This window comes from Sorex fumeus, unplaced genomic scaffold, assembly GCF_029834395.1.
Source record: "Sorex fumeus unplaced genomic scaffold, SorFum_2.1 ptg000122l, whole genome shotgun sequence".
Classification (NCBI taxonomy): Eukaryota; Metazoa; Chordata; class Mammalia; order Eulipotyphla; family Soricidae; genus Sorex; species Sorex fumeus.
In genome coordinates, this window is record NW_026606179.1 from 51058880 (window position 1) to 51082674 (window position 23795).

Sequence of the window (23795 nt, forward strand, 5' to 3'; positions counted from 1 at the left end):
TGGCTCCGCAAACATTCCGTTTTTGTTTTAGACTTTTGGGCCACACCCTGTGGTGCACAGGTAACAATTCCAGTCGTTGTTGGGGGATCATATGGGATGATGGTCCGACTGGGGTCCACCGCGTGCAAGGCAATTGCTCTACCCGCTGTACAATAGCTATCGCTCTGGCCGGTCCTTAATTTCGAAACTGGGGACACTGGTGGAGGGAAGTGGACCCTGGTGACGTACTGGTGCGGGAGCGTTTCACCTGCAACTTAATTACGAATAACTTTTTTTTTTTTTTTTTTTGCTTTTTTTTGGGTCACACCCGGTGATGCACAGGGCTTCCTCCTGGCTCTGCACTCAGGAATTACCCCTGGCGGTGATCAGGGGACCATCTGGGATGCTGGGGACCTGAACCCAGGTCGGCCGCGTGCAAGGCACGTCCTACCCCCGTGCTATCGCTCCAGCCCCTCACCTGCAACTTAATAATGAATAACTTTTTAAAACTGAAAATTCACGATGATTCAGTTGAAAAAAAAATCTGCTCTATCTGTCCCCAGCAGGATTGATTCACCAGATCCCAGCCTCGAGGCTGCACAATGGAGCTGTAAATCCGAGACCGAACTAGAGATCAGAGGAAACAGACTTCGCGGGACTCTGGAAGCGACCACGGATTAGATTTTACCATTGACACTCGACCCTTCCTCCCAATTCTTGGCCGGTATGTAAAATGGAGCAAAGGAAAAATCTCCTCTGCCGAGGCGCCCACTCGTCGCTTTAGACAGCCTTTCGAAATCATGGCCTTCGATTGGCGAGATTTGGTGCTGGGCGGCTCTGATTGGCTCCCTGGAACTCGAACCAGGTCTCCCTCCGTGGATGGGCAGAGTGGGCGGGACTTGAAACCGCATCCCCAGTCTCATTGGTGCGAGGGAAACGCACTAGGTTCTGTCCCGGGGTGTGATTGGCCGTTGCCAGGAGCCGCCCGGCGGGTCTAACGGGGCCCGGTTACGGAAGCCGCGGAGGGCTGCGGGCCGGCTCCCTCAGGAAGTTCGCCGTGCGAGCCCCCGTAGCGGCGCAGCGGTCTCGGGCCTAATGGCGGCCAAGGAAGCCAGCGGCGGCGAGGGGCTGGGGCCCGGGGGCGAGAAGCCCGTCACCTACTACCGGTTGAATGAGGTGGCGAAGCGCAACTCCATGAAGGAGATATGGCTGGTGATCCACGGGCGCGTCTACGATATCACCCGCTTCCTCAACGAGGTGGGGCCCGGGAGGTGGGCGGCCCCGGGGCTGCCGCGGGCCGGGGGGCGGGGGGGAGTCGGGCCCGAGGCGGGGCGACCCGTGTGGGGCCCGGGGGCGGGCCAGTGGGGCGGCCGGAGCGCGCAGCCCCTGCACGGTGCCCGGCGACCCCATCTCCCAGGCCGGGAGACTGAGCCGCCGGGAACCGGGGTGGGGGGTGGGGGCGCCCCGGGCCGCCCTCGCCACGGGTTCTGCAGCCCTCGCCCCCCGCGTGGGCCCCTGACGTCATCCCGTGGGGGGGTTCCTTCCCCACCCCCCATTCCTTCCCGCTGCCTCCCCGCCCCTCTGCTTCCTAATTTGGGCCGACCTTGAGGCCAGAAGGTCGCGGGTGAATCCCATTTAGCAGGTCCTTGAAACTTGGGTAACCGAGGTTTTTTTTTTTTCCCTTTTTAAAATTTAAACTCTAGGAACCAGAATAGCGATTTCCTCTGATTTTTATTGAGTGGTAATTGCCACGCAGTAAATTGGGCCCATTGAAAACGCACCCTTTGGTGAGCCTTGTCTAAGTATTCACCCTGGTAATCATGACCCCAATTAAGAAAATTAAGAGGCATTCCGTCCCTGGGAAAAGTTCTCTTTGAAGTCATTCCCTCCACACCCCCCCCATTGCACCCTTGAGGCACTATATATGCGTATGAATACATGCACATGTTGCATGTACTTTGTGCATGGTTTTTCTGTGTGGGTAAGTAACCATTAATAATCTTAGTCATTACTGGAACTCGTGCATAATATGACCTTGTTGGAACTGAAAAGTTTATTTAGATTTTTTTTCTTTGAATCAGATCTACTGGTAATTTTTTTTTTCCTCTTCACTCACTTTGGGCCTAGGGAAGACATTTCTGCACCCTGACTCATAAATCAGTAAAAATGTCAAAATGTCAAAATCCCAAGTTTCTCCTAAAGAAATTTTTTTTTGAGGTGTTAGGGACTGAACCCAGGGGCTCAACATGAGTCAGGTAGGTGTTCTGCCGCTGAGATACAGCCCTGTCCCCCCACAAATCACAATTATCATTTTGGTCTTCTGTCCACACCTGGCAGTGCCAAGAGTTGATGGTTGGCTCTATACTCAGGGATCACTCCTGGTGGAACCCAGGGGACTTGTGTGGTTCAGGGATCGAATTTGGGTTGGCAGCATTGAAAACAACACCTTTCTCGCCGGCCCCCTAAATCCAGTTATTTAAATCTTCCTAGTGAGTAGCCATAAAATTTAATAACTTGTTTTGTTTGTGTTTATGCGTCATTTTCGGCTTTTAATGGTGCTATTATTGGGCTGGAGAGGTTGTACAGCGTGTAGGGTGCTTGCCTTGCACTTGACTGACCTGGGTGGATCCCTGGCATCCCATATGCTCCCCTGAGCCCGCCAGGAGTGATCCTTGAGCTGAGAGCCCTAAGCACCACCAGGTGTGGCCCCAAACGAAAGTGCTATTGCTGGGCTGGAGATACGATACAGGAGGTAGAGCACGGGCCTTGCCAACTGTTGCTTCCTGCCAACTGTGGTTTACATCCCTGGCACCACATATGGTCCCCTGAGCACTGCCAGGGTGTCATTCCAGAGTTCTCTGCATGTGGCCCCAAACTGCCTCCCAAACAATAATGAAAAAAGTGCTATCTGAGAATTTCATTCTGTATGTAAGTAGTTGAGGGTGATTTGGTTGGGAGTGACTCATCCCAGCTATGGAAACAGGTTTAGAGAGTTTTTGTCATATGGTTGGTGTGTGGCAGCCATTTGGGTAGATCCCTTGGTTTCTCTTGTCCGCATAGCATTACAGACCCCCCTGCTATCTGAGAATAGAATGTTCCTATTTGCTGTGATTTGGCAGGTTATTTTGGGGGTCTGGGAATGCTAAGCATTTTTTCCATATAAATTAATGCTAATAGCATTCCTCGGCTCCCAGAATAACCTACCAAATCGTACCAAATAGGAACATTCTATGTTTGTGAAAGGACAGGGGCAGGGTGGGCATTCTGCCTTTGAATTTGGGCCTTAGCTATGTCCTTTTGTGTTGGCCTCGTGGTTATGTTTCATTGGGATGATAACACGTGGCACTGGTTAGGCAATCTTATTTTTCATTTGTGGTTCCATTGCCTCTTTTCTTCTTGAGTGATTCTGAATAATGAACTTAAAAGGAACACACAGTGCTTAGAGTAGGGGGCAAGCATCCGGCCTCAGGGAGCGGCGGTTACCCGGTCAGCACACGCGGATGGCACCAGAGCCTGTGCACGTGGGCCACTGCTGCTGCAGTCGGAGCTGTCGAACTTGAACTTGCCCTGCGTGGGCCGTTCCTTTCCTCTGCAGTCTCTGTCCCTATTTTCTTTGCCATCCCCAAGCCTGTTCATTCATTTATTCAGGTGTTTATCAAAGTGTCTGCAGCATGTCAGATACTATGTCTATGTGCTGGGGGGGTGGATAAACATTTCCACCCTTATGGAGATTACAGCCTTTGACCAGAAGCAAAGTAAATAAGGAAAATATGTACTGTGTTAGGTGTAGTGATGGACGCTTGGAAGACAAAGCTGGGAGGAGGGCTGTGGAATGTAGAAGGGGAGGGTGTGAGGATGTGGGCTCACAGCCTCAGGTCTGAAGGCTTTGTTGAGGTGACTAAAGGCTGGGGAGGAAGTTACTGGCCCTCGGGCCTTGGGAGTATCTGCAGGAAGAGCATTCCCAGTGGAAGGGGCAAGTTCAGAGGCTTAAGGGAGGAGGGTGGCTAGTGTGCTTGAGGAAGGGCTGTTGAAGCTGTATCTAGATGAACTTGGACTGATGGGGCGTGGAGGAAGAAGGTTTTGCAGATCATGTATGTCTTTTTTTGAGGAAGGATTTCGATTTTCTGAGATGGGAAGTCATTGGAGCAGAGGAGTGACATGATGTGACTTAATGATTTCGTGGTGTCACTTTTGCCTGCGTCTTGAGACTGAGGAACAGACATGAACTCAATTAGAAGTAGGAATTCAGCCCAGGGGGGCTAGTGAGAGTGTCAGCTTGAAAAGTCCTATGGTGACAGAGCCTGTTACTACCGCTGGATTTGGTGAGGGTGGGAAAGGAGCCAAGGATGGCACCTTCCTCTGGAAGAGTAGGTTACTATTCAGTGACACGGAAGACGACATATCGTTTTTTTTCTCCAACCTATAGTTACTGTGGGCTCCTCCTAATCTTTTTTTTTTTTTTTTTTTTTTTGCTTTTTTAGTCATATCCGGCGATACACAGGGGTTACTGGGTTACTCCTGGTTCATGCACTCAGGTATTACTCCCGGCGGTGCTCGGGAGACCATGTGGGATGCTGGGAATTGAACCCGGGTTGGCCGCGTGCAAGGCAAATGCCCTACCCGCTGTGGAGTCACACCAGCCCTCCTCCTAATCTTAATGTCCTCTATCTATATATTGCTCTTCAAAAAAACATTAAAGCACGTGATTACAGTGTCATCCTATACTTTGAATGCGATCACTTAGAATTGGTAATAGAAAATGAGTTATCTTTGGGGGCGAGGGTTTTGGGGCTCCACCAACAGTGCTCAGGGATTGTTCCTTGCTCTGTTCAGGAGTGACCCCTGGTGGTGCTCTGGGGACCATGTGTGGTGCTGGAGATTTGAGTCAGCACGGTTGTGGTCACATGCAGGGCAAGTTCCCTGTTTGCTGTGTTATTTCTCTGCTCCCGCTCCCACTTTTTTGTTACTTTGGACCACGCTCAGTGGTGTTGAGGGACTGTTCCTGGTTCTGTGCCTAGGAGTATCCCCTGGAAGTACTTGGGGGACCATATGTGGTGCTGGGGGTTGTACCAGGGTCAGCCACATGCAAGGCAAGTACATTATCTTCCATACTATTTCTCCAGCCCCTTAATTGAATTTTCTTTATCTTAACAGATTTTGCATGTTAAAATCAGTGATACGGTTTAATCTATTGAGTTGTAGGTTTAACCTGCCAAAAAGAGCATACAAAAATGAACGTCTTTTCACTCTTTAGTAGTTTACAAACATCACCTAAAAGTGATAACAACGTTTTAAGACATTGACTAGAAAAGATCGAAGCACATCTGTAGCAATGATAAATAGGTTTTTGTGAACTTTGGTTTTGGGGACCATACCTGATGCTGCTCAGGAACTATTGTTGGGGTGCTTGGGTGTCACTATGCTTTCATAGTAGTGATTATATTTGGCATTTTGTTTTATACTTGCAGAAAATTTTTAAATTGATTTTCGATGAAGGCAGCATGATTTACATTTTGCCTCTCTACTGTCTTGTGTTTTGCCGATGACCTGTGCTGTCGCTTCCTTGAACCCGTTGAGCATCCCCATCATGGCATCAGCGCACACGCCGTCTGAGCAATGGCTGGCGTTGCTTGTGTCTTCCATGGCTTAGTCTTCGCTGATTGAACTTAGTGGGCTTCTACATGTTTTCTCCATTGGCTTTCTAGTGTTCTCGCAGTGCTGGGGGATGAGTGTAGTCACCCCCCACTCCGCAAGATCCCAAAAGATTTGAGGGTCATTTCCCTGTCTCCTTTCCCCGTCCTCACAGAGCAATAGGAAGAATAACTGTGAGCAGCACCTAAATTGTTGAGTACATGCGTCTAGCAGCTGCACACGTCAGGGCTATGGTGTGGCCCTTAATATGGTGCAGGCCAGTGTAGCAATGATAAATAGTATTTTGGGCCCCCCGGTTCCAGAAAGGCCCAGTGGTGTCAGCCGAGGCGAGCCTCACCTGGGCTGGTGGAGCTGTGAGCAGGTGGTCGGCGTATTTGGGTTTTCTTATTCTGAGGGCTTAACCTATAATTTCTCTTTCAGCCCTCCCAGCCTCCTGTTCAGAGATGAGAAAACTGGACAGAGAGTTTTCAAAAATTCATAAGGTTAAGGGGTGCAGTGATTTACAGAGTTGTTCATGATGGTTTGTTACAGACATTCACTATTCCAACACCAATCCCACCACCACTGTCACCTTCTCATCACCACTGTCTCCATTTTCCCAACCACCCCTCAAGTCTGCCCCTGTGGCAGACCCACAATAACTTATTTTATTTTGCTTGTTACCACTAAATGGGATGATCAGAAAATACTTCAGTAAAAGAAAATTCATGGAAATGGCTATATCTTACCATGGGGACATTAAGTCCGTGTCTGAGGGTTTACTCAGCTGTTGCAAGCGAAGCCTTCTGTGTTAATGTTTTTGTTAGTCAGGATTGGTTGGCTTCTACGGTTACAGTCCGTCTGATCTGTGTGTTCCTACTAGGATATTAGTATTGTAAGGTTTGAAGGTGTCACTCCAGAACATCCAGGATATTTAGCTGGGCAGTATGGGTGGAGGCACGGCACCAGCTTTTGGGCTGTGAGTGTGGCTGCCGGGGCTTTGGTTGGGCGGGGACTTGGCTTGGCCGCCCCTCCCCTGAGGTTGCCCCAGAGGTCTCAGCCAAGACCAGGTATCCTAGAATGTTTTTGTGGCTAATTAATCTCTTTCGAGATTTAATTATGAGTCTCTGAACAGGGCTGGTAGATGAGCTTGCATGGTGGCAGTGGGACATGGGTTAAAAGTCTTTTGAAGAAGGAATAGGGAGATATGCAGGGCTTACAACATTCATCCCTGCACCAAATCACCTTCTGAGCCTCACCTGGTATGTAGCCCTGGAGCCCCCAAGCATCAGCTCGTAGGGCCCCGAGCCCAGCTGCCCTGTGGACCCTGGTACTACAGGACCCAAGCGGTACCATGACCTCAGTCTGGTTTGCTGTTACCAAAGTGGGCCCCAGACTCGCTGAACCCTTCTTTGAAGGCCTTCCCCAAAAAGAAAATTTAGGTGCATTCTTAGATGTATGAAATATAATTTGAATGGCTGAGTGCTAATTATTGTGGTTCAAGTGTTAAGTTCCGGTTTCCTGCTTGGCCACTAAATAGTTGTATAACCTTGGGCAAATACACTCTGTAAAGGTCCTCTCCTGTAAATGCAGGCCATAGTCTCTGTTTACAGTTGTGACAGTTCATTTTGATAACGCATGTAAAGGCTGTATACTGACATTAAAAACTCAATAAACGTTAGCCATTTGTTTGTCTTAATAAAAAAACATGCTAGTTTTTAAATGTCTTTTGATTGCTTCCTAAGCGCCCTACTGCACTGAAGCCAAAGTGAAGAGAAGGTGAATTAGACGGATGCCTTAGACTTTATAGAAGAAGAGGTCTTGCACCAGTAATAACTGTGCGAAGTAGAGAGCTGTCTGACCTCCAGATCAGGATAAAGGCTCTGTTACACACAACCCTACTCTCCTCCATGCCCTGTGCCATTTGATCATCCCATGCTTGGTTGCCATGGTGCCTTGAGTCTTCCCACGCCGTTAATTCTAGGGTAGTAAGACAGAAGCCTGACATCCAGGGCTGGAGAGGGAGCTCACAGGTCCAGAGGGCATGCTTGGTTGGCTCTCCAGCACCGCCAGGAGCAGTCACTGAGCATGAAGCGGGGAGGCTGGGGACGAAGCAGTTTCTGAGCACCGCAGGACTTGGCACTGAAACGAAACAAAAATTAACCTCTAGCACTGTCGAGGTTAGACACGTTGGTCAGCAGAATGACTTCATTTCTTTAGTCTGTGCCATGGGTGCTCCACACACCACCGAGGAGCTAGAGGGGACAGTGGGCGCCAAGCCAGGCGAGTGGGCCTGGAGCTCACTGTGTTCTAGAATCCAGCCCTGGGCAGTGTAGAACGATGGGGTAGCCTCAGGGGAAGTTGTGGGGGTACTTTTCTGTTGGAGTCAAGAAACGGTTCCCAAGGGGATACTTAGTGTTTTTTGTTTTTTCCCTGAAAAGAGGACAGTAGGCCAAGTAAGTTTGGGAACCTCCCAACTTATGGTAGAAAGAAGACTGGATCATTGGAATTATTATGATTACCATAAAGGTGCCTAATGAATTGTGGGACTCTGTAAGAGTGAGGCTGGTGAGGAGTGGGTGACAGGTATGTTTGGCTCTGCCGTCTTGAATTCAGAGCAGTGGTGGCTTGGCCAAGGTCACACTCTTTCTGGCATTAGTCTCCTCGGTGACATCCTGTCTAACTGGGCTCATTCTAATCCAGATGTAAATACTGTGCATCTGCCCCATTTCCTTCTGTCCACCACCCAGGGCTATTATCTTTCAGGCTGCCATATCTTTATTTTAAAACTGTTGTGAATGGTTCAGTATGTAAATCACAAACTTCACAAAATGGTTCACGATACAGTTGTTTCAGGTATTCAGCATTCCCAACACCAGTGTGCCCTTCCCTCCACCAATGTCCCTGTGTCCCACACTCCCCCAAGCCTGCTCCCTTAGCAGCACTAATTAATTTATATTGCTTCTTACAATCTGTTTCTTGTTAAAGTCATGGCCGGAGGCCGTTGGGCGCTTTGGGCCTTCAGTTTTCCCATCTAATGTTTGTGTTTCTGCTGGGCTGCCAGGTCTGTGAGGCCACTGAAGGCCCTTAGTGGAGGTGTTGTGGCTGCCTGCGTCAGGGGCTTTGGAGCTGGGACGATCAACTGCTGGGGTCTCTGGCATCTCTGGGATCAGTCCTGAAATGGGGTCATTTCTCTGGCAGTCACAGGAGCGAGGCATGGGTGGGTGAAGCGCTGAACCTTTGGCAGTGCTGGGACTTCATCTGCCCCATCCCGGTAGCATCCAGAGATCAGGCCCAATGGTGGTCAGGCCTTCCTGGGATAACTCAGCTGCTGGTCTCTGTCTTATTTTGATGAGGTATTCTGCTAATTTGTTTGGTGAATGATTCCTTTTTACATCACCCAGACCAATTTTGCAGCTTTTGGCATCTTACATGTTTTTAGATTTTTTTTTTCTTTTTGTGGGTCATACTGGGCGATGAACAGGGGTTACTCCTGGCTCTGCACTCAGGAATTACCCCTGGCGGTGCTCGGGGAACCTTATGGAATGCTGGGAATCGAACCCAGGTTGGCCACATGCAGGGCAAATGCCCTACTTGCTGTGCTATTGTTTCAGCCTCTAGATTTCGTTTTTCCACGTCTTCAGTGTATCCCTATTGTTACATTTTTATTACATCAGTGTATAATTCCTCTGCCCCTCTCATTGAGCCCGGCAAGCTACTGAAAGTATCACGCCCGCATGGCAAAGCCTGGCAAGCCTTTGATATGATATGACGTATATCCGATATGCCAAAAACAGTAACAACCAGTCTCACAATTGAGACGTAATTGGTGCCCACTCGAGCAAATCAGTGAACAATGGGAGGACAGTGACAGTGATAATTTTCACCTACAGAGAATGTCATTATTTTCCCAACATCATTTTCGTCCTGAAACTCACCGTACACATCCTTCATATTCTATTCTCTGCCTATTGTCTCCTATCCGTCCCATAGAGTTAGTCATCTGGATTATTGCGAGAGGAGTTGGGGGGGGGTGCATACACGCCTGGGAGTGCTCAAGCCTTACTCCTGGCTCTATTCTCAGTTCTCAGAAATCATGTCCTGATGGGGGACCATGTGAGGTACCAGGGATTGAACTTGGGTTGGCCGCATGCAAGGCACATGTCCTCTCCACTGTATTATTGCTCTGGCACTGGAAGTCCTTTTTTCTATTAGTTATTTTTCCTCTTTATTTTCTATATTAAAACAAATGCTTTCTTCCTCTTTCTAATAAGATTAAAATAAGCATACTTACTTTGCCAGAACAGTATAGTGGGTAGGACGCTTGTTTTGTATGTAGCCAACCTGGGTTTGGTCCCCAGTACCCCATATAGTCCCCCAAGACCACCGAGTGTCCATTAACATAGAGCTAGAAATAAGCCCTGAGCATTGCCTGGTATGGTACCCCTCTCAAAAAAAAAAAAGTGTATTTCACAGAAAAGCTAAGTTCCCTTTACTCTCTACCACAGGGTCTCTGGACAGTTTTTCTTTTGCCTTTTGGGTCACATCCAGCAATGATCCGGGGTCACTCCTGGTTCTGCACTCAGGAATTACTCCTGGTGGTGCTTGGGGGACCATATGGGATGCTGGGGATCGAACCCTGGTCGGTTGCATGCAAGGCAAATGTCCTACCTGCTGTGCTATCGCTTTGGCCCTCTGGACAGTTTTTTGTTTTGTTTTTTTTTTTTTTGGGTCATACCTGGCAGTGCTCAGGTATTACTCCTGGCTCTGCACTCAGGAATCACTGTTGGCAGTGCTTAGGGGACCATATGGGATATTGGGAATTGAACCCGGGTCAGCTGCGTGTAAGGCAAACGCCCTACCAGCTGTACTATCATACCAGCCCCTCTGGACAGTTTTTGACTAAAATCTTGCACAAGAGGACATTACCAGATTTCCTTTTGTATTTCACTTTGTTATTGCTTGAATGAGATAGAAAAAGGTAAGTGGTTTTTTCTTTTTTGATAGTTTATCATCCTGACTGCAGTATATTTTATTTAGTTTTTTGCTTTTGGGGTTGAACTTGGCAATGCACAGGGGTTACTCCTGGCTCTGCACTTAGGAATCACCCCTGGCGGTACTTAGGGATTCTGGTAATTGAACCTGGGTCGGCCACATGCAAGGCAAACGCCCTACCCGCTGTACTATCGCTCCAGCTCCTGCAATATATATTTTTTTATTTGTAGTATTGTGTAGCTGCTTACATAAGCAAGACTGTCCACATCAAGATCATTTTGTTTGTGATTCATATGTTTAAAGGCAGAGCAGGAGCAAGAGATATTCCAAGAGGTTAAGGCACTTGGTATGCTTGTATCCTGGTTTGATCCTGGTACTGCATGTGGCTGCCCTAAGCAGCGCACTGAACACAGAGCCCCGAATAAGCCCTGAACACCGCTGGGTGGTTCTTTCATAACTGTATTATGTAACTATTGCATATAGTTATGTTATAATACATGGGCTGGAGTGATAGCGCAGTGGGTAGGGCATTTGCCTTGCACGCAGCCAACATTGCTGACCCGAGTTTGATTCCTTTGCCCCTCTTGGAGAGCCCGGGAAGCTACCGAGAGTATCTCGCCCGCACAGCAAAGCCTGGCAAGCTACCTGTGGTGTATTCGATATGCCAAACACAGTAACAAGTCTCACAATGTTACTGGGCCTGCTCGAGCAAATCAGTGAACAATGGGAGGACAGTGACAGTGACAATACATAGTCATAATAGATATGTATGACTATTAACTCGTTTGCCATTTTTGGATTATAGAATTCTGGGTTAATTAAAGTTATAGTGTGTAATTATTTCTGCTATCTAATTCTGAAACTTTTTCTCTGTCACTCCAAACACAAACTTTGGAACCATGAAGCAGTAATTCCCCACTCATGGCTCTCTCCAAACTGGACCTTTTAATCTGCATATTACATGAATATGCCTATCTAGGTACCTGATGCAAATCACTTAACACTTGTCCTATTTATTTGGTTTCTTTCGCTTAGCATAATGATTTGATTTTTAAAATTTGTTCATTGCAGGGGCTGGAGTGGTAGCACAGTGGATAGGGCGTTTGCCTTGCACGCAGCCAACATGGGGCGACCCGGGTTCGATTTCCAGCATCCCGTATGGTCCCCTGAGCACCGCCAGGAGTAATTCCTGAGTGCATGAACCAGGAGTAACCCCTGAGCATCGCCGGGTGTGACCCAAAAAGCAAAAAAAAAAAAAAAAAATTTGTTCTTTGCAGTAAAACATAGCATAACTTTACCGTATCAGCCAGTCAATGTGTAGTTCAGTGGTATAACTTCATTCTCATTCTTGAGTCACCATCACCACCTATCTAAAGTTTTTCGTCTCCTCAGACTGCAGCCATACCCATGAAACAATGATGCTTCCTTGCCACCTCTTCCCAGCCCTGGTTGGCACTATTCTGCTTTCTTACTCTGTGGCTTTGTCTAGGTATCACATACAAAGTCGTGTAATATTTGTTCATTGATAGCTAGTGTATTTCACTGAGTATAGTGTCTTTATATTTAAAGTAAAACAGATTTTATTTGGAGGGTTTTAGGAAGGGGAAGGAGGGAAACAGAGGGAGGAGAGAAAGAGAAACGTGCAATCTCAAGAGGGGACATGGAGGGATACATGTGCTTGACTTGGTGGGCATAAGCACATGGACGGGGGCAGCTTCTGCGAATTGTTCCTTTGTCTTGGTGGCTTTTATCTGGTTTCTCCAAGCTAGGTATCTGGTTTCTCAGTTGCTAGGGTGTTGCCAAGGGGGTAGACTTGGGAGTGGTTGAAGATCCTCTTTGAAAACTCCTTTTCTTAACCTTTGTTCCTGCTGGGTTTTGTCTTTGGAGGGTGGGTTGAGGGTTCTGCAGTAATTTCCTTTAGCCCTTTCTGTAGGGAAGGGTCTAGTCTCCTCAGGGTCAGCTCCTGGAGGTCTTAACACGTTCTTGCTTTCTGTATCCACAGCTGGCTCAGCCTTAGGACTAGTGGCTTTATTCTAGGAATTTCATTCCATGATGTTGGGGTGCGTGCTCTTCCCTAATCTCCCTGCCTACATCATATTCCCCCATGGAGATTTCGTTAAGGGGAGACTGGTCAGAGTTCTTTAACTTCATGCTGACAAAGGGGTTGTAGATCCTGCCGCACAAAGGGTGAAATCTCATGCTACCTCAGTTTTCATGGGACCCAGGCAGTGAAAGCACATATCAGAAGTCCTTTTAAGGCAAAAAATACTCATATATGCTCACTCATCCATTCAAATGACGAGTTTTCTCTTTACATTTTATTTTTTGGAGCCACATTTAGCAGTGCTCAGCAGCTACTCCTGTCTGTGTACTCAGGGTTTGCTCTTGGAGGATTTCAGGGTACTGTGCGATGCCAGGGTTCAAATCCAGGCCTCTTGCATGCAAAATGTGTGTTCAGCCTGCTGAGCTGTTGCTCTGGCCTTCATTTCCACGCGCGCGCGCGTGTGTGTGTGTGTATGGATGTATTTAATGTTGTGAACCATGCTACAATGACTTGTTTTTGTTTTTGTTTTGGGTCACACCCATCTGCGTTCAGGGCTTATTCCTGGATAATTCAGGGATCATTGTTCGTTTGGGGAATGAGTGAATTTTTTTTTTTTTAAATTGGATCACACCCAGTGATGCTCAGGTGTTGTTCCTGGCCCTGCACTCAGTAATCACTCCTGGCAGTTCCTTGGGGACCATATGGGATGCCAGGGATTGAATCTGGGTGGTTTGTGTGCAAAGCAAATGCTTTATCCCTGTCTTCTTCTTATTATTATTTTGCTTTTTGGGTCACACCCGATGCATAGGGGTTACTCCTGGCTCATGCACTCACGAATTATTCCTGGTGGTGCTCAGGGGACTATATGGGATGCGGGGAATTGAAACCGAGTTCGGCCATGTGCAAGGCAAACCCCCTACCTGCTGTGCTATGCTCCAGCCCCTAGGTGCTGCATTATTGCTCTGGCCCCCTGCAGTGACATTTTTATTGATATAGACACATGTGCAGTTACAACAATAATAATGATCCCTTTCCCATTCTCCCTCCACCCCTCCATTATAGCATTTAGTAGAACTGTAGTATAAAATGACAGTGTATTGGCATTGGTACACTCCATAGATCTTATTTTGATTTTCCTAGTTTTACTTCCACGTTAGTTTTTCAAAGAAAACACAGGATGAATTAATTTGAGTCAAGAGTCACTTGTACTTGATTATAGTACTCAACCTGCAAATCTCATCTACTGCCATATAAAAATGGCACTCTGCTTCTTCCCTTGATCGTTTAATCCAGACAGAATTTTCCTCAGGCAGTCTTTAGCTATATACCTGCCAGAAATGAGTATCTCTCTCCCTTTTTTGGTGGGGAGGGCTGGGGGGCACATCTGCCAGGGGTGGTCCCTGAGCCAGGAGAAATCCCCAAACATACCAGGTGTGGCCCACCCTCCACACCACCCCCCTCCTCCCCCCAGAAGAACAACCCATAAAACAATAGCACTGTAGCAGTGTCTTCCCATTGTTCATCGATTTGCTCGAGCGGGCACTAGTAACGTCTCCATTGTGAGACTTGTTACTGTGTTTGGCATATCGAATATGCCACGGGGAGCTTGCCAGGCTCTGCTGTGCTGTGGGATACTCTCGGTAGCTTGCTGGGCTCTTTGAGAGAGATGTAGGAATCGAACCCAGGTTGTTCGCATGCAAGACAAACGCCCTACCCACTGTGCTTTTGCTCAGGCCCTGTAGCAAAAGAACCTGAAAAATTTAGAACTCAAATTTAGTTATTTCCATTTAAATTAATCCAGAATGTTGATAAATGGTTAGATAAGTGCAACATATTTTATCTTCGTTTTACAATGAAGGAAAATAAGAGATCTCAATACATTTTTTTTGGGGGGGGAGGGAACATACCCAGCTGTTTCTCCTGGCTCTGCACTCAGTAATCTTACTCTTGGCGGTGCTGAGGAGACTGTATGAGATGCCAGGGATCGAATCCTGGTCGGCCACAGGCAAGGCAAGCACCCTACCCTCTGTACTGTCATTCTGGCCCAGATCTCAGTTTCTTAGTGACGTGTTTAATGTCATCTGCCTTGTAAATTATAAAAGCTACTTATAGATAGAATTTACTTTGGTATAAAGACAGTTTACTGTATTTTGATCTGATTGTTTAGCCTTTTATTTTGAAAACATTTGGAAATTGGAGAAAAGTTGTGGGAATAGAATGAAGAATTCCGTAAGTCCTCATTTTGCTTCGAGTTCCCTTTTGGGTTTCTGCAGCTGTCTCAATAATGTTGACCAGGGGCTGGAGCAGTAGCACAGTGGGTAGAGTGTTTGCCTTGCACGCAGCCGACCCAGGTTCGATTCCCAGCACTTCTAGGAGTAATTCCTGAGTGCATGATCCAGGAGTAACCCCTGAGCATCGCCGGGTGTGACCCAAAAAAGCAAAAAAACAAAAAAAACTCATCAATAATGTTGACCAAAGGCAACAACCCAGAAACACACACTGTGCTAGTGATCCTTCTTTATTTGGGAACAGTTCTTGATCAGTTGTTTTGTAGAGTTTCTTTCAGTTAGCCTGGGTCCTGGGTTTCCTCAGCTATAAATCTGTATTATATATTTGGGTCCAGAATTTTTTGTTGGTTTGTTTTGTTTTTTTTTTTTTTTTTTTCTTTTTTGGGTCACACCCAGCGATGCACAGGAATTAGTCCTGGTTCATGCACTCAGGAATCTCTCCTGGCGGTGTTCGGGGGACCATGTGGGATGCTGGGAATCGAACGTGGGTCTGCTGTATGCAAGGCAGACGCCCTACCCGCTGTGCTATTGCTCCAGCCCCAAGGCTCCAGAATATTCTTGAAAAAAATGTCTAATTCTTTTCATTGCACTTTGTTACTGTGGCATCAATTGTTACTTTGTTCTTTTTTGTTTGTTTATTTGTTTGTTTGTTTGCTTTGATTTTGTTTTGGGGCTACATCCGTAATGCTCACGGGAGAACCTGGCTCTGCACTCAGGAAAACTCCTGGCCATGCTCAGGGGAACCACATAGGATGCCAGGGACTGAACCTGGGTCAGCTGCATTTAAGGCAAGTGCCTTCTTTGCTACACTACCGCTCCAGTCCCATTTTGGCCAATCCGTGTTGGATCCTGGACACTCGATGTGGTTTCCTGAGCCCCGGCAGGAGTAACCCCCGAAGTGCAGAGCTAGTAGTAAGCCCTGACCACTGCTAGTGTGGCCCAAAAAAAGGGGGGGGGGAGAGAGATAGGGAGGGGAAAGGAGTAATACTGGTTTGCTCTTAAGAGATTCCCTACTCTGTCTTTTCCTTGTAGCATCCTGGTGGAGAAGAGGTGCTGCTGGAACAGGCTGGAGCAGACGCAAGTGAGAGCTTCGAAGACGTTGGCCACTCCTCTGACGCCAGGGAGATGCTAAAGCAGTACTATATTGGTGATGTGCACCCGGTAAGAGCCGAGTTAAACATGCTCGTGGGGAGGAAGCTACTTAACAGAGAACATAGGCAATGAATTATGAAAGTGCAAGTTCAACCCTCGCATAAAGCCAAAATTTTCTCCTAAATCATCTATCGAGCCTTGCTAAAATGCTGCTTTTTGTTTGCAAAGCAGCACATGTATAAAAAAACCAAGGGAATGGGTTTTGGATTATTTTTATTTACTGATCTATTTTGTAATGCAGTTAATGGCCTTTCTATGTAAAACAGTGGTTTGTCTCTCTCTCTTTTTTGTTTTTTTTTTTTTTTTGCTTTTTTGGTCACATCCGGCAATGCTCAGGGGTTACTCCTGGCTCTTCACCCAGGAGTTAACTCCTGGCGGTGCTCGGGGGACCATATGGGATGCTGGGAATCGAACCTGGGTCGGCCATGTTGGCTGCGTGCAAGGCAAACGCCCTACCCGCTGTGCTATCGCTCCAGCCCCGGTTTGTCTCTTTTTGCAGATTACTTGCTCCAAGTGATTTGCTGACTATGGTACTCGGGACTTACTCCTGGTTCTGTACTTGGGGCTCCCTCCTGGTGGGCTTGGGGAATCCTATGGGGTACCGGGGCTCACACCCAGGTTAGCTGCATGCAAGGCAAGCGCCTTTCCTGCTGTTTTATCTTTCCAACCCCTTTCAACTTTTAAAACTATATGATTTGAGGGACTGGAGCAATAGCACAGCGGGTAGGGTGTTTGCTTTGCACATAGCCGACCCGGGCTTGATTCCCAGCATCTCCTTTGGTCCCTCGAGCACCGCCAGGAGTAATTCCTCAGTGTAGAGCCAGGAGTAACCCCTGAGCATTGCCGGGTTTGACCCAAAAAGGAAAAAAAAAACCTGTATGATTCGCACAATGGTTCTTATTAGGTCAGAGCCAAGGGTGGGTGGGTAGGGGAGCACTACCTTTTTACAAATTCTGAGGTCTCAGGGAACTTAATTACTCTAAGAATGATGTCTCATATTTCCAGTTGGAAACAAATTCATAGTGAGAGTTTGACTATGTTTTCCTCTTTTAACAGAGTGACCTTAAGCCTGAGAGTGGTAAGAAGGTAAGATGTCATTTGCTTCTATTATGTTTCAATTGTTTTTATTTCTGTTTACGCAAATAGAATTACTGTCATTAAAAAAAATCCCTTTAAGCAAAAATCCTATTTTTCAGGCATTTGGACTTAGTACCATCTCAGGAAAAAAGAATAGCTGGATCTTAAACAGTAGAAAACATTTTGTTCGTGCTTCTATTTGTTTCTTAAACAAGGTTGAAACTCTAAAACCATGTTCCATGTGGTTTTGTAATAAATTTAGTTTATGGATCCAATAATAAAAAAGCATTCCTTATTCTTATATTAAGTAACTGGCTGGAGCGATAGCACAGCGGTAGGGCGTTTGCCTTACAAGCGGCCAACATGGCCGACCCGAGTTCGATTCCTCCGCCCCTCTCGGAGAGCCCGGCAAGCTACCGAGAGTATTCGATATGCCAGACACAGTAACAACAAAGTCTCCAATGGAGACGTTACTGGGCCCGCTCGAGCAAATTGACGATCAACGGGAGGGCCTTTACTTACTTTACTTACTTATATTAAGTAACACAGGAAATTGATGATTCTGTGTCGGAAAAAGATTTGGAAAGTGGATTTTCTCTTAGAAGATTGGAAGGAATTGTAGACTGTTCATTGTCGACTGTATAGGCCTTTGTGTTTCTATTTCTCAGATCTAATTCTCTCATTCTGTAGGCATAGATAGGCCCATACCGTGCCCATTTACTTGGTGATACAGCAAAAAAGCCTGGAATGATTATATGTTGAAAACCCTTAATGTACATTGCATTGCATACCAGGAAAAACATAGGAAACCATTTCACTTCTCACTGCCGGGTGGTGCAGCTCCCTATGTGGGCCCTTGGCTCCGCCCTTTAGCTATGTTTAGTTGCTGCTGAGAACATCTTGGAAGTGAAGCTCCCTCCCTTTTTCTTGTTGCTTCTTCCTCCTGGAGCAGAATTGCTGAACAAGTTTGACACAATAGTTAGCAGTTGGCCTCAACACAAGAATTCTTTCAACACGAGAGATTGCTTGACACGGTCTGCCATCTGTTGCTCTCAGTCCAGAGTGTGTGTATAAATAATTCTTCTGTCTTGCTACATTCTGCTGCTCTGAACAGTTGAGTCGCTGGTGACTGGGGGTGAACTGCCTTTTTAAAGCACTTTTGTGAGCACTGTTGGTTTGTCCTGACTGCCTAACTCATGTACAGGCATGCCTGGGAGATCCTGAGGCTGCAGTAAAGCCAGTCACATGGATGTGTTTTGTTTCCCAGAACGTGTGAAAGCTATGTCACGCTGCATGGGGGTCTAATAAGTATATACTATCATTATGTCAAAAGGAAAATGTACCCCAGGAGTATTTTATTGTGGACGCTGGAGAACTAGTACAAGTGGGTAAGGCGTTTGCCTTGCATGTGGCTGGCCCAGGTTGGAACTTTGCCCCTTTCCTCAGTTTCTTAAAATAAGACAATTACGCTTAATAGCTCTGATTGCCTTTTTCTTTCCTGAAAGAATTCTTTGTAGGGGGTATAACAGGTAGGGTGTTTGTCTTGTACATGGCTGACATGGATTCAATCCCTGGCATCCCATGTGGTCCCCTAAGCACACTAGGTATGATTCTTGAGCTCAGGAGTATCCCCTGAGCACTGCTGGGTGTGGCCCCCAACAGAAAAATAAGAGCAGATTTCTTTGTGGCATACCAAGTTCTTTGATACTATCTTACCCACAGTTGAACTTTTAAAATCAGAGTAAATTGGGCCAGAGAGATAATATAGCCAGCAAGGTGCTCGCCTTACAAACGACCAGGTTCTATCCCTGGCATCTCATAAGGTCCTCAGTCACTGGGCGTGGCCCCCAAACAAAAAAAAATCAGAGTAAACCTTTTCCACCCTGACACACTTTGTCACTAAGTGGATTGTGATGTTCTCAATCTTATCTTGCCTTTTCAGTAATGATCACAGCTTCCTCACCAGGAGATTCCATCTCAAGAAACCACTTCCTTTGTAAGAGACTTTTCCTCTTAAAGTTTTATCTTGAGATCACAGTCTCATGATAATTCAGTCCTATCTTTATGCTCAACTTCTGATTTTAAACTCCAATTTTCTTGCTCTTTCTCTCCTGTCTGCAGTTACTTCCTCCACTATCTAAGTGTCCATATAGTGAGCAGTCATATTTTGAAAGGAATTTTTTTTCTGAGCAGAAGGTCTCTATGGTGGACTTCTAGCAATGTTGCCATAATTGTGCTGTCCTACAGATTTTTTGTACCTTTTCCAGAGCACAAGCAGAGCAGAGTTAATTTTGTTTTTGAGTCACATCTGGTCTTGCTCAGGGACTGCTCCCAACTCCTGCAAAGTGTTTACTCCTGGCAGTGCTCAGGGGATCCTGTGTGCGAGGATTAAACCCCGGGCTCACACATGCAAAGCCTGTGCTGAAGTCCTTTGAGTCATCTCCCTAGCCTAGAATTAATTCTTAATTCTTAAAGCCCTAGGATTTTCAGTGCAATCAATGAGCATTGGCTTCAACTTAAAGTAACCAGCTCTATTATCCTCTAATGAAAGAGCCTATCCTTTGAAGCTTAAATGCAGGCATTAACTTGTCTTTTTGTTTTCTCCAACCGCACAAATCCTTTGTAGTATCTTCCAATATAAGAATGTTTTCTTCTTTCCTTTTAAAAAATTTAGGCACCCTGAGTGATTTATAGTATTAATAATAAAGGCTGTTTCCTCTGTATTGAACATCTTCACTTATCTTAGGCCACCTGAATCCCTTCCTGCCACTTCCCCAGGCCCAGGACATCCTGCTTTACCTTCAGATAATGGAAGTGGCCTGAAGCTGTGGAGTTGGGGTCTCTTCTGAGACTTTACAAACTACCCCTGTTGGTTGCAGATTTTTCTTCCACAGTTTCCTCAGTCTTCTCAGCCTTCATTGAAACGAAGAGTTAGAGTCTTGAGCTGATGAACTTTTATATCCAGGCTACTGAAACTTTGTTCATGCCTGTTATGAAGACCATTTTGCCATTTTAAAAAAATTTTCCGTAACCAGTGATGCCTGGGGTCTGTTCCTAGCTCAGTGCTCAGAGATTGTTCCCAGCGGTGCTCAGGGATCAAACCCAAGGCTCTTGAATGAAAGCTTGTGCTCTAGCCCCTTGAACTACTTTCCTGGTCCTCCCTCCTACTGTTAATGTGGTCATTGAGATAATTTCATAATTTCCTTCAAGAACTTTCCCAAGGGGCCAGAGTTCATGTCAGCATTTGACATGCTTTTCTCATTAATGTGAATGATTTCTAGCTTTTGTCTTAAAGGGAGAGGCATGTGATTGCCTTTCCCTCCCTCCCTCCTTCTGTACTCCCGCCCTCCTACTTGCCCTCGAGGTTTGTGGTGCTTGGAGGGATGGTGCAGTGCAGGGATTGAGCTTGGTCCCTCCTAATTCAGAGAATGCACTCCAGCCCTTCGAACCAGTGACTGTTCAGCTTTCACTTCAGTCCTTAGAGGCCCTTCCAAGGTCACTGATTAATTTCAGCATCATGTCTCAGAATAGGGAGGCCCAGAAAAGGCAAGATGGGAAAGTCCAGCAGGTGGTTTTGGTCTTTTTCCCAACATAGTTAAATTAAATTCCTTTTTTTGTTTATTACATGTTTACATGATTGTTGTGGGGCTTCTCCCCACAATGCTCAGGATCATTAGTGCCTGGGAGCCCCCAGGGCTACATCCACTTGTGTTCACTGCAGGAGTGGGACCCAGGGCCTCCCCCCAGACTTGGATCTGACCACTTGTGACCACTTGAATCACATCTCTGGACCCTTCCAGGTATTTTTTTTTTTAACTCATGCTGGTTTATAGCACAGGTAAATAATTGGTCGCTATTAGATTGGTAATACCTGAATTTTTTTTACTTATTTTTGTTTTTTTGGGTCACACTGGTGGTGTTCTGAGCTCAGGGCCTCCCCCCAGACTTGGATCTGACCACTTGTGACCACTTGAATCACATCTCTGGACCCTTCCAGGAAGTCTTGGGGTACCATATGTCAGGGGTTGAAACCGGGCCGACCAAGTGCAAGGCAAGTGCCCTCCCCAATGTGCTATGACTCTAGCCCCTAAGCTTGAGATTTTTCTTGTCAGGCCAGGCATGTGGCTCAGCCCTAAAGCACTTGTCTTGTGTGTGTGACGCTTTAGCTTTGATTCCTAGCACTTAAAAAAAAAATTATTTTTCCCCCCCGAACTGTTTTGGTTATGGAAACTTACCTTAGAAACAGACTTAGTATTTTCTGTGCCAGTTTGTGTGCCTCCACAGTCTGCAGCTAACCTAGAAATATTTGCGTTCCATCAAGTCTCTTTTGATTTTTGTATTCCGTAGTAGTTTTATCTCTCAGTTAGCGGTCGGTTCAGGAGGGACACTGGCCAGGCGCTTGCTTCAGCCCACACAATAAAAGTGTGGCGGGCCTGCGCAAGAACGGCCAGGATCTGTGGCGTGTTCCGTATTTTTTCCATATTTTTTAATGCATTGTAGCACTGTCCTCCCGTTGTTCTTCGATTTGTTCGAGCGGGCCCAGTAACATCTCCATTGTGAGACTTGTTGTTACTGTGTTTGGCATATCGGATACGTCATGGGGAGCTTGCCGCAGGCTTTGCCGTTTGGGTGAGATACTCTCGGTAGCTTGCCGGGCTCTCCGAGAGGGGTGGAGGAATTGAACTTGGGTTGGCCATGTCGGCCGCATGCAAGGCAAATGCCCTACCGCTGTGTTATCGCTCCAGCCCACTTCGGCAGCACATATACTAAAATTGGAACAATACAGAGAAGATTAGCATGGCCCTGCACAAGGATATTTTTTAATGAAGCATAAAATTTATACCTTGTATGTATGCGGTCCTGGGTTTGATCACTAGTACCACGATAAATAAATATGTGGAAGAGGGGCTGGAGTGATTGCGCATTGGTGGGGCACTGGCCTTGCGTGTGGCCAGCCCAGGTTAGTTCCCAGCACAACACCTGGAACTGACCCCTGCCAGAAGTGAGCCCTGAGCACCACCAAGTGTGTCCCAAAAAACAAAACAAAAAATCCCAGAAGAAGGTGCACCAGCTTTTCATTTATTCAACAGTTAATATCTAGGGTTAGCTACTTCACTGGTCAAATCTTGTTATAAATTATAATCCTAATAGCTTGACCATTTTCTGTACATTTTGTTTTGTTTACCTCTCTCTCTCTCTCTCTCTCTTTTGTGTCTGTGCCACACCCAGAGGTGCTCAGGGCTTCCTCCTGGCTCTTCACTTAGGGATCACTGCTGGAGGTGCTCAGGGTACACGATGGGTTGCCGGGCATCGAACCCTGGTCAGGCCTGGTCAGATAAGGCAAGGAAGCACCTTATCTGCTGTATTTTTTCCTCCAGCCACATGTGCCTTACTTTTAAGTTTTCCTAGTATTTTTTTTTTAATTTTATGAAGATCTCTCTCTCGCTTTTTCGCTCTCGCTCTTTTTTTTTTTTTTTTTTTCGGTGGGGGGCTCTCCTGGCATTACTCATTACTCAGGGCTTACTCCTGTCTCCGCACTCAGGAATCACTCCTGGCAAGGTCAGGAGACCATATGGGGCGCCAGGGATCAAACCAAGTTGGCCGCGTGCAAGACAAGCACCACTGTACTCTCTCTCCAGCCTTCTCTATTCATTCTTTTAAATAGATACTTAGAGTTCTGTAGACAAAAGTTTTGATGAGCTCACATTTGCTGAATCAAAATTTGATCTCTTATTTTTTGGGAAAAAAATCTGCTTAATATATGTATACATGTTTTAATCAACCATTTTATTTATTTTTGCAGCATCAGGGATTGACCCAAGTTTTAGTAGTGAGCTACAGCTCTCCTCTTTTATACATTCTGTGTGTGTGTGTGCGTGTGTGCGTGTGTGTACGTGCTCATGTGCACATGCCACATTCGGCAGTATTCTGGGTACTGGAGATAAAACCTGAACTACTGAACTTTTTCTCTGACTCCTCAACATGTTCTTTATTTTTTTTGTTTTGGGGCCACACGTGGTGGTGCTCGGGAGTTTCTCCTGGCTCTTCACTCAGGAATCCTCAGGGAACCATACGGGATGCTGGGGATCAAACCAAGGTCGGCTGCATGCAAGGCAGGCACCCCGCCCACTGTACCATCTCTTGCCTTTCAGCACGCTTTTATTTAATTTAATTTTATTTTATTTTTGCTTTTTGGGTCACACCCAGCGATGCACAGGGGTTACTCCTGGTTCATGCATTCAGGAATTACTCCTGGCCGTGCTCGGGGGACCATATGGGATGCTGGGAATCGAACCTGGGTCGGGCTGCGTGCAAGGCAAAATGCCCTACCCGCTGTGGTATCACTCCAGCCCCTCAGCATGCTTTTAAAGTACAGCGTTTTCCTTCCTTTGTTGTGAGACCCAGTTCTTCCTCTTCAGTTGTAGTTGTGCACACACACATCTTTGGTCGCAGTGTTCTCTGAGGGTTGCACATGACTACTGTGCTTGCGTGCCTTTGTAGTTGCTTGTCGGGGTGCCAGGGGTCAAATGGCTATACTGCTGGTGTTGCTTGTGGAGAAGTTTAACTTAGAAAAATTCAATGAATTCCTTCATATTAGATGCAGTCTGTCAGTTGCACTTGGATATATT

At 46.5% G+C, this 23795-nt stretch overlaps 1 protein-coding gene and 1 pseudogene across 2 annotated transcripts in view; both read left to right on the forward strand.

Annotated features, from left to right (window-relative positions):
* Positions 1 to 965: 965 nt before the first annotated feature.
* The window catches only part of LOC130044522 (cytochrome b5 type B), a 267802-nt gene continuing 244972 nt past the window's right edge, over positions 966 to 23795 (forward strand). For both annotated transcript variants that reach the window (XR_008795395.1, XM_056137272.1), the window contains exons 1-3: positions 966 to 1236; positions 15970 to 16098; positions 17146 to 17175. Coding sequence is in view for 1 of the 2 variants with exons in the window: in XM_056137272.1 (XP_055993247.1) it covers positions 1075 to 1236; positions 15970 to 16098; positions 17146 to 17175 (321 nt within the window). In the remaining variant the exon portion in view is untranslated. The remainder of the gene's footprint in view (positions 1237 to 15969; positions 16099 to 17145; positions 17176 to 23795) is intronic.
* LOC130044541 (uncharacterized) lies at positions 21911 to 22009 on the forward strand (annotated as a pseudogene).